Below are 15,930 nucleotides of genomic sequence, written 5' to 3' on the forward strand. Positions count from 1 at the left end.
GTGCAGGGGGGCAAGGGCTCTGGCTGGGGTTATGGGCTCTGGGGTGGGGCTGGGGATGAGGGGTTTGGCGTGCAGGCTGCCCTGGGCCTGCAGCGGGGAGAGAGGACTCCCCCTAGCCCTCTCTCCCCGCAGCAGCACCTGGGCTGGAGGCCAGGTGAGAGGTGCCTCTCCCTGCCGTGGCAGCTCCGGGGCTGGGGGAGAGGTGACTCTCCCCGCTGCTGTAGCTCCGAGGCTGGGCCGGGGGAGAGCGGTCTCTCCCCGCCTCTCCCTGCCGTGGCAGGTCTGGGGCTGGGGGAGAGGGGTCTCTCCCCGCCGCAGCCCTGAGCACCTGCCCATTCTTGATAGGCTGCTGCGTGGCTGCGCAGCTTAGAGAGAACTTAGGTGACTGGAGATATCCACCATATATGCATAAAACCTCCTCCTTAAGCATAACTTCTCCAACATGTATTCTTGTTCAACAAATATTAACTTGATTGGTGTGAGGTACCATTGAAACAGTATCTTAAAGACATTTTCTTTTATTTGTTGCCACTCCTTTGAGGTTGCTGGCCCTCATTTCCTGATCAAACCCCATTCCTCTGGTATAATTTGTCTATCCTGGTCCTTTTCCCGGCGTATCACATATGGACATTTTTGGTTAGGAAAATTGTCTGCAAAGATTTATATAAATTAATTATAATGTTTTTGTTTCCTAATTGACCAGATGCCATCGCTTCTACTAAAGTTATCTTTCTGTATAGACAATTTTGCTAGAAAGTTGAGAAACATAATGCCTATCTTGAAAGTAGTGGTACCATGGGAGATAGGGCTATTTAAAATTATCTTTGATCTCTAAATAAGTTAGACAAGTTTCTTTACTAGGTAGCTGGCCTCCAGTGCTGTACGTATTCCACTGCTCTCCCAATCTTTAACGCTTGACAGCACACCTCTGTAATAGCACTTGTCATCAAAAGGTCTTTCAGAGATGAGCAATTATTATCCCCATTTTACAGATGTTAAAGCTGAGGCACAGGACTCAGTAAGGGCTGGAATTTCAGCGATGCTTCAACCTGGTTTCCACTTGTCAACATGGAAGTTTGCATGTGGGCTCTTTCATCACTAACATCTGTACGCACAGTTCAGCCACATGCAAGCCAGATCACCTGTTCATGCAGGTTTTAATGATGAGAGGGTCTCATATGATTATTCAGCACTGTGATTAGCTAAAATACTCCTGTCAAAAAATCCTAAAATAGAAGATGCTCTGATCTATAAGAGTATGTTCTTTAAGATTCTGGCCACAGATCATAACTACTTGCACAAGTCTAGGAAGGTGAAAATCTTTTGACTGTAACAAACCTGAAAAGTGATCTGACTTACCTGAATGCACATTACAACCATAATAAACCTCTCCATACTGAGGAAGGGGGAATATGAAAATCATGACACAGAACTTTTTGAGGAATATTAAGAAAAGGTGCACAGCAGCCATAATCTCCCACAGCACATGCCTAAGTTTGTTTTTCATTTGATAGCAAACCATACTTCAGATTTTAGACGAACATTCCTTTTTTAAAAACATTTTTTTGAGGGTATTGAAAGTTCAAGGAAGCCACAAAATTGACCTGCCATTGTAGAAGTCCTTTTAACTGAGACAGAACCATTTATTGTCATGGTAAAATACAAGTTTAAAATGGAAACTCTTCTCATGTGACCTAGGACGTGAAACGCACTGAGTTGCACTGCAATGAGAAATGGTTCCACGGGAAAATGAAAGAGGGGAGAACAACTGCTGAGAGGCTGCTCCAGGAATATTGTGCTGAAATGGGTGGCAAGGATGGAACGTTCCTAGTTAGGGAAAGTGAAACTTTCCCTAATGATTACACCCTGTCATTCTGGTATAGTTGTTTTTTTGGTACTGGGGGTGTTTATTCTACTATATTGCATAAGAATATATTTTTTAGAAAATATGATTTTACAGCTGCTATGGGAGGAAGTAGGAGTGTGGATTTAGTGCAGTTGTGGAAAGATCACACTTTTTTGATTAAGGTGCAATTTAGTCTAACGTTGCTAGGCACGATTGGGCTCCATTTGGGGTTATGTTCATTGATTGGAATAGGTAATAGAGGACTAATTGGTCTAATCTTCCACTCCTCTAAAGCTACAGGAGCATGAAAGGTTTGTTACAATATTTCTTCAGTATGTGGGCCAAAATTGGATCTCATTTGCACTGGTGTAAATCATCAGTTTCCAAGCTGAGCAGGTAGTTTCCCAAGTTCATTTCCATTGACAGAGTTTGAGCTTGTTGATAAAAGAGGATGTCCCTGTAGGGGAAAAAATAAAAGATTTTGCCTAATTTTTCCCAGTCTGGAGTTGTAAGTAACAATATATCTGAGAGAGCCTTCTGCGCTAATTACAACTCTGTAGGTTGAAAAGAACAACGCCCAGCAATCTTATTATTTGTTAAAGAAACAACATGATTAGCTGCGACTTTATAAATTCACAAACTAGAATTAACCAGGAGCAGGTTAGAAAACATCCTAAACGTCCATCTTTATTAACTGTTTTTTTTTTTCCTCCCTCTTCATTTCTTAAGGAGGTCAGGTAGGGTCCAGCATTGCCGTATCCGTTCTAATAGTGAAGGAGATACCATGAAATATTACCTGACCGACAACCTCACCTTTGATAGTATCTATGATCTCGTTCAACACTACAAGGAAGCCCACTTGCGATGTGCTGAGTTTGAGCTGCGTCTGACTGATGCTGTGCCTAACCCCAAACCTCATGAAACTAAAGAGTATGTACAGATGAAGGGAAGTGCTCGGGTTGTTATGTTAAAGTGTGCAACTTTTTGTTGTCATATATGGCCATGGATTTCATGCATCCAGGGACACTAAGAACCTTGAAAGATTCAGGTTATACTCTGGGCTTCGTGGGGGGCTAATGGTAAAATAGATGCTCATTGGTAACTATATGCAATTCAGAGAAACAGTGAAAGCTGTAATTCACCCAGAGGATACCAAGTCCTTCCTCTCCCGGCTCCCTTTCTTTGCTTGCTAATTTAAAGAACTCAGCAAGTCGGGTTAGGTATTGAGTTGTTGCCTGTGGTCTGGCAACTAATTTGGGGAATTCAGAAGTTACTGTTCATGCACCATGTGCACTTTTGGTCCATTGTTTGCTCTACAGATCAAAAAAGAAAGATTACTTTGTGTGCAAAACATATGTCCATGACTTTAGACAGTTTTCATGTTCTGGGGCCTAATTCTGTACCGTCCTATACATCCTGAGATACTTTTTGAAGTTAGTGTGAGTTGAGGATGCCTTGTAGGATTCAGCTGTTTTTGTTTTTACATCACTGGGTGGAGAGCCACGACTAAGGTAAATTGTTCTAGCTCCACTGAAATCAGAGCCAGATTCTACCATTGTTACTCATCTTGAGTAGCACTTGTGAGAGACAGAATCTGGTCCTAAGGAAGTATCTAATGTCTGCTGTTTTCCCCTAGCCCATATCGGGACTCTTCCTTAAAATCTTCCATGTCAAAACTCTGACTCCAGTCTGGCATTTGGTTATGAACAGATAAAGCAGCATTCTCTGCCACTGTTCTATGGAGACAAGTTGATTTATGTTTTATTACTATAAGCAGACAAGGTGTTCTGATGTTTTCACCCCAAATAAGCTGATGTGTTACAGTATTTTGCTTTAAGATGCTGTCATATGTGCCATGATGAGGAAAATCTAATGTATAATTTATCTTGTAATGTCTCAAGCTATAATTCTAGTAATACCGCCAGTTATTCTTACTGAGTGACACTTCGACAAGCTTTGTAATCGCTTGTCCATTTTCTTTCCCTCTACTGTAGTTGGTACTACCGTAACCTGAGTCGAGGAGAAGCAGAAGACATGTTGATGCGAATTCCTCGAGATGGAGCGTTTCTGATTAGAAAGAGAGATGAGCCCAATTCATTTGCCATGACATTCAGGTAAGAAAAGACACATGTGACTGTGTAACTTATAGGGCTATTCTCGCTCTCTGGTTTTGAACATGAAAGTCTTCCTCTTGTAGCCTTTGCATGAATAAAACCTGAGTTTGCTCTTGCAGCTTAGGTAGTTAGCCACACAGTTTCTTGATGTGCACACATAAGTGGATGCATGGGCAAAATATATGAGCACGTATGGAGTGGATAATTTTGAGTGTGGCTAAAAACTTGGCCCAGGATATCTCATACTGTAGCATGCGTGTGGACCTCTCTTGACTTGTGTGAAATTGCATGCCAGTGCAGTTTCTGTTCCAGATCAGCACTACAGACCCCAGGTCTCTGACCAGAGGAAACTTAGTTAAGTTGCATAATAATTTGAGGTTCATTCATTCAGCATCTGTCACATTACGCAGCTCACTAAAAATGAAAGTTGCCATCTGTCTGCTGTTAAGTATCCTTGCCAATAGTAACTGCTTTATAACAACTGTTTTTTTCTCTTATTGAAACTGTATGTTTATAAGAACTGTAATATACTCTATTGCAATTTTGAATCATATTAAGTTTCTTTAATCATGTCTGTTAATGCAGTGTAAAATATTGTCTTGGAGCGCAGATACATGCTGTCTTATTTATGTACTTTGCATTGAAGATTTCCAGACTTCTCAAGTCTGCAGTGAGCTCTAGTTTCATCTTTCTCTTATTGGGAAGATAGGGTATTAAAGTCCGTTATGGATTCTATACAGTGGTGTCCTTATGAAAACGCTTCATAGCCAGAAAAGTTTGTAGGTTTGAACATTTTGTAGGTATCCTCCATATATCAAAAAGTGGTTGGGTGGTGGTTTTTACAGTGATTACTAAAAATTCAAAATTTTTGCTTAAGTGGATAGGAATTTTTCCTTTAAAAGTAGATTGCAGTGGCTATCAGGAGCACTGTAGGGATAAAGTAGCCACTGTTTCTGGGGAGACTGCTTCTCGTCACTTAAAAGTGATTGACAGTGACAGGCTTCCAAAGAGAATCTTAATCCAGATAAATCCGTTTTGGCTAGATGACTGGTGAAGCTGAGAGGAGTCTGAAGTGTGAGAGTTAATGGGGAAATGAAAACAGAAAAAAAATAAGAGTATTTCCAATGCCTCACATATTGGAGATGGGTGAGACAATTCCTGAATCTGTTCTATTTGTGAGTTGAATGCGGGAACCTGAAATTAATTTGGATAAATGAGGCTTTGGAAAAGTGCAGAACTTTGTTATACATTTAAAACGTGTCAGGGGATAATGATCCAGTTCATGGTAAGTGAGGTTTTACTGTATTAGGCCATAGTGACTTTTAAAGTATCACAGCACTTGTACTAATTCCACAGAGCTGAGGGGAAAGTGAAGCACTTCAGAATTCAACAAGAAGGCCGCCACTTTGTTCTGGGCACCTCTGCCTATTTTGAAAGCTTAGTCGAACTGGTGACCTACTATGAAAAGCACACGCTGTATAGGAAAATGAAACTGCGTTACCCTGTGACTGAGGAACTGCTAGAGCGCTACAGCACGGCAAGTGATTACCTTTGTAATGAAGTGATTCAGTGAAAGATAAACACCATCCTCCTCCATGGTAGGAGGCGAAGGAGATAAAATTCCAAACCCGGGGAGGGGGGGAAGTAAGCACCTACGTCAAAGCAACTTTTTGCTGCTTAGTTTTTTCTCTATTAAATAAAACCATTTATGTAAGCTAGGAGACCTGCAGTGATTATGGAACCAAAGCCATAGCACCAACTGCTAGTTTTTTCAGTTCCACATAATAATCTCACTCAGCATCTCAAAGTTCTTCATAAGCATTTAATGAATTAGGTAATACTCCTGTGAGGTGGTATGGTCATAATACTGTTTGATCAAAGATAGGCACAGGCAGGTTAAATGACTTTCCCTAGGCTACATGGTGAGCTAGTGATAGAAATGGGCCTCTAACAGAAGTCAGGGCTCCCAGCTCTGGTCAGCCCCACAGTTTCTGAATTGCTGAAGTGATACTGTAGATATGTGTGTACAGCACATAAGGGTCCCTTACTCTGTAGAACAGTCCTGTTGTAGATTTAAAATCTATTTCCTTAACTCTTTTTTCCTCTCCATTTTTAGGAGAAAGATATTAATTCGCTCTATGATGTCAAGATGTATGTGGAGCCTAACGAAATAACTCCATCAGTGGTACGTGTATGTTCAAGTGATTTTTCAAACTAACCTTCCTGTAGGTGCCTGAAAAGATGTCAGAAAATTTGTGTTGATTTTTCTGGTACTTTCAATATTTGTATCTGGCTTGTGGGGGGAGGTAAAACTCAAAGGAGTATAATTTTTTCAGACCATCCTCCAAAATTGCACCTACGCATTTTCTATATGCAAACCTAGTATTTACTTATCCAGATGAGAAATCGGGCACCTGGCTTCTCAGTGTGCCTAGGTGATCCTGATTTCACATGCATGCTTGTGTGGATGTGCCTGGAAATTTGAACCTACATTTATGCACCAAGTAAAAATGATTACTCATGCAGATCAGGGTTTTGCATGCAAATGAAGGTGGACAGTCTTGCACACTTTTTATAAAGTACTGAACTTTTAAAATTACTTTTATTATGCATTTGTTTAACATTTAAAAACAAATGGCATGGTAAATACATATTTAGTTGTAATTCTTGCAAAAGCCATCTTGGCTGTAAATGCACATTCAGCTGTAGTTCTTTCTCTTTGTGACTAATGATTTGTGAATTACTGTGAAAGAATTCAGGTAGAAGTAAATTCAAGATAAGGAAATTGCTTGTCCTGATAGAAACGTGGGTTTCCTAGTGGAAATTTATTCTGTGGAATCGTTGATGCGGTTTTGAAGGGGATATTAGGACTAATGCATACCCTGAAGAGAGAGAGACTGCATCCCAAGCCTTGAGGCTCAGATTGTATCTGGGTGTATGTAAGCAGGGATGATAGCTCATGGTTCTCTGTGTTGTATAACCATGCGTCCACAAAAGAAGTACTCTTTTGGCTGGTGTTTGAAGAATACTGGTTAAACAGTGGCAAAGTGGATATTCACCCACGAAAGCTTATGCGCCAATATGTCTGTTAGTCTATAAGGTGCCACAGGACTCTTAGTCGCTTTTTACAGCTCCAGACTAACACGGCTACCCCTCTGATACTTGGTTAAACAGTGACACTCCCTTATGCCAGCAGATGTCACTCTGGAACCTTAGAGTTAAACTTACCAAGCCTAATAAAGAAAAAGATCTAATTTCTTTTTTCTTCTGAGATGGATTTATTGATCATTTTGTGACCTGTCCCTCTCTCTCTGAATCCTTTATTTTGTTTCCTTTTAAAGCCTCAGAGAACAGTGAAAGCCATCTATGACTATAAAGCTAAAAGAAGTGATGAACTGAGCTTCTGCAGAGGGGCCCTAATTCATAACGTTACAAAGGAAACAGAAGGCTGGTAAGGAGAGTGATTCCTTGTAGAAGAGCCGGCACGGGGTGTATGTGATGGAGAAATGAATTCAGCTTTGTGCAGGGGTTCTTAAAAATCTCTGCTTCTGACCCAGCCGCTGTTCCTTATACATCCCAGAAGTCGATGAAGAAAGAAAATCCCCTTTTACTTTTCTCAGCTTCCCACTTTGACACACATTGTCTCCTGCGTGGCTTTTTGACAAGAAGTACTGTAAAGTGTTTTTGGTAACCATCAAAGAGCTTTTGAGAGGAGTGACCCTGTGGATAGCACTCTGTACTGCTGTGTGACATCCAGGTTTGAGTCCTAGGTCCAGTCCTTTGCTGTCTGGGATCGCAGAGGTCACTGTCTTTACCAGGAGGGAGTGACTTGCATCACTTGGTAACTGCATTGTGGACAAGCCAATAATGAGGTTGATGGGATCTGAAAGGAGTCCCATCTGTCTCTTCTAGGTAGTGGCATTGCTAGCCCTCAAAGGAAAGGGGTATCCTTGTAGAGAAATGGGCAGGGGAAAAATCTTCCACTGGGAATAGCAAAACTTGCTATGAAGGAAACCAGTGCTGCTCTCTGGAACAGCTGGCAGTAGTGGTTCCAAGTATGGCATGGCTTGATTTTTTTTTCCTGCTACCCACATTCTTTTGATGGTCACCCTTTATTGCAGCCTCAGTGTTCCCTTCATTGCCTTCTCCCACTCTCATATCTGTACCTTCCCCCATACCAACAACCTATGCTTGGTACAGCCTCCCTATCTCAGGGTGTCAGGCCTGCTCCCTTTCCCCATTCACGTCCCTCCCAAAAACCCACTTCTTGCAGGAGACCCTCCAAAGGCTAACCCTGTGTCAGTGCAGCATCCCTCTCCGGGCTTTGCACAACACCCCTTGAAAACCAAAATGGGTTTAGGTTATCTCCATCCTCTGAGTATCCTCCCACAAGTTTTCTTTCCGACCTGGCTTATATGTTGATTGGAATGCTTAGGAATCTAATGTCCTCTAGTTGTTTCCACAAAGCAATCAACCACATAATCGTGTTTAGTGCTGAAGGGGAAACTTCTTAAGTCATTAACTGCAGTTTGCAATAGCTGCAATTCCTTTGAAATCACCTACCACAATTAATGATCTCTTTGTTAGTGCTCTTAGCTACTTCGTCACTTTTATTTTGGCAATGGCCACCTAGCAAGCTGGTCTTGGAGATTAATGACCAATTTATTCAGGATTATTGCTTAATTAATGGTCTGTGTTTGAAGGTCTTCAGTTGTCTCTTTTTTCAATTTCAGGTGGAAAGGAGACTATGGAGAAAAAGTCCAACACTATTTTCCATCTAATTACGTTGAAGACATGTCAACTGATAACTCTGCAGACCTTGAAAGCCAGGTGAGGAGTTCAGGGATTGGTTCATATCTTCCATTAGCACGATGCTGCTCTCTGCATACTGAGCTGGTTTCTCTCATTCATGGGATTATAACTATATGTTGTGCATGATGCAGCCTTAGCACAGAGTAGAAAAGTACACATAGTGTTTGCTGTCCTTGGGGCTGTGCAGACACAATTCTCTTCTGTCCTTGATGCCACTAGTTGTGCTTGGCAGGTTATTCGGTATGGAACCGCATTTGGGGAGAGTTGTTGATGGGGTGCGTTATAAGGAGGCCATAGCAATTCCCTGCAGGCTAAAGATTAGCATACAAGTATCAGAGGGGTAGCCGTGTTAGTCTGGATCTGTAAAAGCAACAAAGAATCCTGTGGCACCTTATAGACTAACAGACGTTCTGCAGCATGAGCTTTCGTGGGTGAATACCCACTCTTGCATCGGAAGAAGTGGGTATTCACCCACGAAAGCTCATGCTGCAAAACGTCTGTTAGTCTATAAGGTGCCACAGGATTCTTTGTTGCATTAGCATACAGTAACTCCTTGCTTAACGTTGTAGTTATGTTCTTGAAAAATGTGACTTTAAGCAAAACGATGTTAAGCAAATCCAATTTCCCCATAAGAATTAATATAAATGGGGGGGGGTTAGATTCCAGGGAAACTTTTTCACCAGACAAAAGACATTATATACATATACAGTACAAGTTTTAAACAATTTTAAACAAACAATACTGTACTCAGCAATGATTGTGAAGCTTGGTTGCGGTGGTGGAGTCATAGTGTGAAACAGAGTGGATCATCCAGCTGCTCCTCTTGCTATTCTTTCCAATGTGCTGGGGGGTGCTCAACCCCCGGCTTTGCCGCAGACCCACCCCCACTCCACCCCTTCCCCCAAGGCTCCACCCATGCCCCGCCTCTTCCCATTCCTGCTCCATCCCCTCTCCCGAGCGTGCCATGTCATCGCTCCTTCCTCGTCCTCCAAGCTTTCTGAACACTGCAAAACAGCTGATTGCTGTAGGTGGGGAGGGAGGGGAGAGTTGCTGATCCTCGGGGCCACCGGTGGGTGGGAGGCGCTGAGGGTGGGTGTGGAGGGAAGTTGATAGGGGGGCTGCCAGCCAACCCTGGTTCCAAGCCCCCACGGCCAAACAACATTATAAGTAAACGTTGTGCAGCTTTAAATAAGTATCTTCTCTAATAGTTTGGCGACGAAACAATGTTAAGTGAGACGTTAAGTAAGGAGTTACTGTACATGGTTAGATTTTCAGATAGATGTGGAACAATTATGTGCCCCACATAAGCACTTAATTTGCAAATGGGAAAACGGGGTGCACAAATGAATCTAATTAGCTGTTTTCATACCCTGTTACCTAGTACATAACTGAGCCAATTGTGCCTGCCAAAAGCATGTGAAAATGTGTTCCAGAGTCTTAGACAAAGAGCAATTTAATCTAACAAATGAAAGCAAAAGTCTGAGTAGGCAGTTATTAAATTGCATGAATCCTTTTGGTTTTTTAAAATAAAATGTTTGATGAACCCTCAGATCAGTGATCCCTTGGGTGTGTGTGGGGAAATTTATATGAACGCTTTGGTCTTTCTGGTATTGTAAAGGAAAGCTTAAAAAATTAGCAATTATGCCAGAACAGTAGCTTTGTAATGTAATAGTCAAAACACTGCATTTGATTTCTGAATTCAAATGGCAAATGTTTGCAAGTTGGAAAACAGTGAACCAGTCGAATTGAAGACTCACAGATTCACCAGGGTTATTCCCAGCCTCACTAGTCATCTTTCATCCATAATGAGAGATCCTCTCACTAAAAATGAACTTTTTAAACAGAGCCCTTGGCAGTTTCTCCATGACATTGTGGGCAGTAATAGGCGGTTAACTTTGTGTTTAATTTTTGTTATGCATCCTGTGACTACTAATTAAAAGGGAAAAGATTAAGAGGATCAAATTAAACCCATTGTTTCTTCACAGATTATTGAGGACAACCCCTTAGGAACTCTGTGTCGTGGCATATTGGTCCTCAGTACATACAATGTCGGTACGTAGCCTCTGGAGCTTGTAGCAGGATTCCTAGGTTTTCCTCCTTTATTTGGGCTGTTTCCCCTAGAGCAGGAAAGATGATGCTATCTATTCAGCCTGACGAGATTTTATCATAGTGGAAATCTGTATGGTTGGCTGCTGCATTGAACTCATACAGCATGCAGTTAAGAGTAAAAGAGTTGGTAACTTTTTGTATGTCTCTGTTGTTACTGTGCTGTCCAATAGTGAAAATGCCACAAGGGAAGCATGAGAAGGCTTTTGTCTTCGTACTGGAACCCAAGAATCCAGAAGATCCTCCTGTTGAATTTGCAACCGATACAGTGGAAGAGCTGTTTGAATGGTACCAAGACATCAGGAAAATCACAATGAAATCTACAGAAGAGGTACCAGTAGAAAAAATTTGTTTTGTTTTATTTTGCAGTGGATAGTTATAAAATTAGGAAATACTGAGACTTCAGCCATTTGAGAACCACCTAAGCTCCCCAAACTTCACTAAAGCCTGAACCCCTGAAGCCTCTTGCATATTTATTTTACAGGACTTGGCTTCAGTGGGACTATTTACATGCTTAAAGTAAAACACCTTGTTAATCTGGGTCTTGTTTTCTAAATTTTCAGGCACTTTAGGAGAGTTAGCAGAACATCAGCCATCAAAGAGAATTTTAACACTTTCAGCAGAGTTCTCCCTCAAGTTGATAATTTGAGTCTCCCGTGCTTTATGCCTTCTGTTGTTGCCTGCATCTATGCCAAGTAGATAGGAAATACTAAAAAATGATAATGGTAGTGTTTTACATCCACTTTGCACAGGTGTAAGTTATGGCATGCCTCGTGCAAGGCAGTGGAGAAACAAGCTTGAAAAGCGTTATAGTAAGTCCACTAACGTACACCTCTACCTTGATTATAATGCGACCCGATATAACATGAATTCCGATATAACGTGGTAAAGCAGTGCTCCGGGAGGAGGAGTGGGGGGCTGCGCACTCTGGTGGATCAAAGCAAGTTCGATATAACGCGGTTTCACCTATAACTCGGTAAGATTTTTTGGCTCCCGAGGACAGCGTTATATCGGGGTAGAGGTGTATGTGCTATTTGAGCTCCTTTGCCTAAACATCTCTTCCTAATCTTGCTTCCTACCTCTGCTGTCCAGTGAATGCATTTGTAAAACACGTTCCTACTTGTGCCAATAACTTTATTATATATGACAAGTAATAATCTGCAGTTTGGAATTCCTCTCTTTATCTTCACCTGGCTGTTTTCCAGATCTCTGAAGATTTCCCCCCACTTCAGCTTCTCAACTCAGGGCTTTATCCACTTTCTCATCCCTGTTTTATATCTGCACTAAACGTGTCCTAGGAATGGTCTGTTTTTGTTGGTATTCATTCCTGGTTAGCTATCTTTAAAAGCATACTTTTAAGAACGAGTTTACAGCACCTGGAAACACTCCATTGGTCGTGAAAACATTGCTTTCAAGTGAAAGTTGTATGTCTATTAGGATGTTACACTGCAGTGAATAGCTTATATCTGTGCTTCTCCAAGGCTTTGTCAGTTCATAATATTCCTCTTTGCTTTTCTTAGACCACAGCACACAGTCTCTGGTCTGGTGACTGCTTCTGGAAAAACGTCTCTCTGCAGCTCCTGTTTTCCTCCCTCCTCCTGCTGTTGTGAGAATTTCTTTTGGAGATTTCCTATTTCCTACTGCTTTGTAGCCTTTTGTACTGAAGCTAGTAACTGTTCAGTATGTGATTCCATTTATGCTTCCTATTCTGCAATCACTTCTTGTATCTTTTATGTAATTTTGACCACCTCCTGCTAAATTCTACCTTCACTTGATGCAGGGCTCTCATTGACTTCAGTGGCTTCTAATCTCCACCAGCAATGGCCATGAATAGCTGCTGCCTGCCAAAGTGAGGAGTAGCCTGGCTTCCCAACTCCCATTTGAATGGGTTGCAGGTATCCTCATTCAGCTCCCACAAGACCAAGATTTAAACCATCTAGTGTTCCAGTAGATTATGGACTTTTCAATAATGATGCCTGTTTGATCGCAAATTATTTTTTCATACCTGGAAACGCTGGCTTGCTTTGCAAAAAGTGAACTGCTGGAGCAGTGCGCTTTGCATTTGGAGGCGGCTGGAATTCAGTCTTGGAGTCACAAGAGATACTTAATCTTGATTGAGATCATAAATAAGTGAAGAGAAACTTCATTATGCTTTGCATTTTTTTTGTCTGTGCATTTATATGAGGTGTTGAGTCAAGAATTTAGCTAGATTTATGTGGATGTACATAAAAACAGTAATTTAACTGCCAGGCTTCTTTATACTATTCCGATTCAGGAAAGTGCTTAGGCCCAGATTTTTAAAGGTATTGAGCGGTTGCTGCACTCAACTTTGTCTCATTTTGAAAAGTAATTTAGATACTTAGGAACCAAATTTTTATTGAAATGGGTGTTTTTATTCAGTAAACATTGGATAAACACTGTAAATGGTTATTTTCCTCTAAGGGCCTGTCCATACAGAGCAGTAATGTGGACTACAGGGGTGTGATTCCTAAAGCACAATAGCATGTTGTGCATTAATTGGTCCATGTAGACCCTGTTGGTGTGCACTAAAGGCTCCCTGGTGTGCTTTTATATAGTGCTGTTTGAAACAGCACTACGTTAAAGTGCGTTAGGGACCATTACAAAGAGATTACTTGTTTACAATATATACTACTGTAATGAGTAATGGGTATAACATAATATCCATTACTCATTACAGTATAAAAGCGAGAGACCTGAAAAACCCCAGTTATTGGAAACCTACATAAAACTAAAAAATTGCTAAAAATGAACCCCCAAAATTATATTAATAAACCCTGAAAAAAAGAAGCCCTAAATATGTCACATCCAAGTATGTTTGTGAAGTGTTAAATATGATATCAGGGAGCTGGGAATGTTTTAACATAATCATCCTTTCTTTAGAATATGTCCTAGTTTATTGTGCCATCATGTTCTACATAAGTGCAATCTAAAAATATGTTTTTAATCTTAAACAGGAGCATATGAGGAAGTACTGGGAAAAGAATCAATTAATTGCCATTGAATTATCCGATTTGGTAATCTATTGCAAACCTACAAGCAAATCCAAGGACAATTTAGGTGATTTATTTTTAATAATAAATTTCGTCTTTCCTGCTTGCATGCTGATCCTGTTCAAAGAAACATTATTTGAAATTTTAGAACTGAAAATAAAATACCTCCTTTCTGCACTGGGAGAGCTCAGAGAGCTCATACAGGCAGGATTTTCAGTGGCAAATTGGAATTGCACATTGGAGAGAGCATTACAGTATTCAAATGATAAAATGTCAGGTAAAATCTAGTGAGTTATCAGAATTGTTTTGAGCGTTCATTTCAACCTTGAAGCTCAAGTCTGGGACTAAATGAGGAACAAATTACTGAAACGAGAGAGAGAAGAGACCATAAAGAAAGAGGAAAAGCTCTGAGGAGACAAGGACAACTTGGAAATGATTCATTCAGGTTTTCCTTTTCCATAGTGCTGCATTTCTGAAGTTAATAAAATGATAGTGACAAAGGGTGGGAAGCTATGTTTCTGTTGATGGGTTGAGGAAGTGACATTGTCCTTTATGATGGAAGACGTAGGAGAAGATATGCTTTGGAGCTGCGACAAATTTCCATCTGGTCTATCCAAGCCATTCTTCCAATATAACACTATGAAGCTCACCAGAAATCAATGTGCACTTGGCCCCTTTTGTTTTAAGAGATGAGATGAATTCTTTTGTGATTTGTGGAAAAAAAACAACCCTAAAATAGACTTGCTCTACATTATGTAATATTCTGCTCTAACAGTCTGATTGTCACTTACAATAAGACCCCTTGAAGCTACTGGAGTGATATGAAGATATCTTGATGTAAACGAGAATGTGGTGCAATATCAGTAAAAATTCCTGGATTGACACTGAAACTGATTACTTGCTGGCTTTTTGCTATTGCAACCAGATCCATGGAGTACCCAACAAATATCTCCTTCCTGCTTAAGATTCTTTGTGAATGCTTGCAGTAAGCCATCAGTGTAGATAGACATTATAATTGCAGTCATTGTTTGAAGCGTTGTTAACCATGGCTTGCCCTCCATTCCTCCACTTACACACAGGAAAGGATGTCTTATTTAAATATGTGATGCAGTGCTCAAAGGAGCATTATTAGCAGTGACGGGATGAGAACTGTAGCCTTCATCCAGTCCCACCACAATGAGCAATTAGAGGACTTGTCAGGCAGACAGGTTATTTTAATTTTCAAACTTGATGTTCAGCCAATTTGTGGTGTGTGCATTAACAAGAAGTCAATTATTGTGTTAAAGGATGAGGTAAAGCAAGGCTCCAGTGGAAATGGAGAATAAATGGTGGTTTCTTTCTCCTTTTTTTTTTTTGCCCTCTCCCCCTCCCCCCCCGGTGTAGAAAATCCTGATTTCAGAGAAGTCCGTTCTTTTGTGGAAAACAAGGCTGAAAGTGTTGTCCGGCAGAAGCCTGGTGAGCTGTTGAAATACAACCAAAAGGGACTGACGCGGGTCTATCCTAAAGGACAGAGGGTTGACTCATCTAATTATGACCCATTTCGTCTCTGGTTTTGTGGTGCCCAGATGGTGTCTCTTAATTTCCAGACCCCAGGTAATATTCTCATAAAGAGGAGCTTTAATTGTTTTTCATTCTTTCAACTGACCATTAACAAGTTCCCCCTCTAGTCTCTCCACCATCCTGGTCATTGTGGTTGGTATCTTCCTAAAGCAGGAAAATAGATGGAAGAAGGAATGCGAGTGCTTGAGAGGATTGAAACTATATGAGTTGTTTGCTTGTGACTCTGTGGATTGGCTACTAGGGCAGATCCCAGAAAATTCATATCCATAAACCCTGCAGAGTTCACTTGTGGGACATGATCCAACTCCTTTGAAATAGTTGAGTCTTTCTCTTAAGTTTAACGGGTGTTGGACCAGCATGTACGGCCACAACATCAGCTGGTGTAAATCAGCATCGCTCCACTGATTTTGATAGTGGCACTGATTAACAGCAGCTGAGGACCAGGCCGTCTTACCTCACAATGTACTGGGTTGTATTAACT

The 15,930-nt window shown here is 41.1% G+C and overlaps 1 protein-coding gene across 7 annotated transcripts in view; it reads left to right on the plus strand.

The window, feature by feature from the left end:
- Window positions 1-15,930, plus strand: part of PLCG2 (phospholipase C gamma 2) — a 118,228-nt gene that overhangs the window by 86,151 nt on the left and 16,147 nt on the right. For all 7 annotated transcript variants that reach the window (XM_039503132.1, XM_039503137.1, XM_039503136.1 and 4 more), the window contains 11 exons: window positions 1,699-1,877; window positions 2,576-2,776; window positions 3,841-3,960; window positions 5,317-5,497; window positions 6,077-6,145; window positions 7,302-7,411; window positions 8,694-8,790; window positions 10,758-10,824; window positions 11,052-11,209; window positions 13,854-13,956; window positions 15,273-15,482. In XM_039503132.1, coding sequence (XP_039359066.1) covers window positions 1,699-1,877; window positions 2,576-2,776; window positions 3,841-3,960; window positions 5,317-5,497; window positions 6,077-6,145; window positions 7,302-7,411; window positions 8,694-8,790; window positions 10,758-10,824; window positions 11,052-11,209; window positions 13,854-13,956; window positions 15,273-15,482 — 1,495 coding nt within the window. The remainder of the gene's footprint in view (window positions 1-1,698; window positions 1,878-2,575; window positions 2,777-3,840; window positions 3,961-5,316; window positions 5,498-6,076; window positions 6,146-7,301; window positions 7,412-8,693; window positions 8,791-10,757; window positions 10,825-11,051; window positions 11,210-13,853; window positions 13,957-15,272; window positions 15,483-15,930) is intronic.

The sequence above is a fragment of the Mauremys reevesii genome, linkage group 16 (assembly GCF_016161935.1).
Source record: "Mauremys reevesii isolate NIE-2019 linkage group 16, ASM1616193v1, whole genome shotgun sequence".
In the NCBI taxonomy this organism is placed as follows: Eukaryota; Metazoa; Chordata; order Testudines; family Geoemydidae; genus Mauremys; species Mauremys reevesii.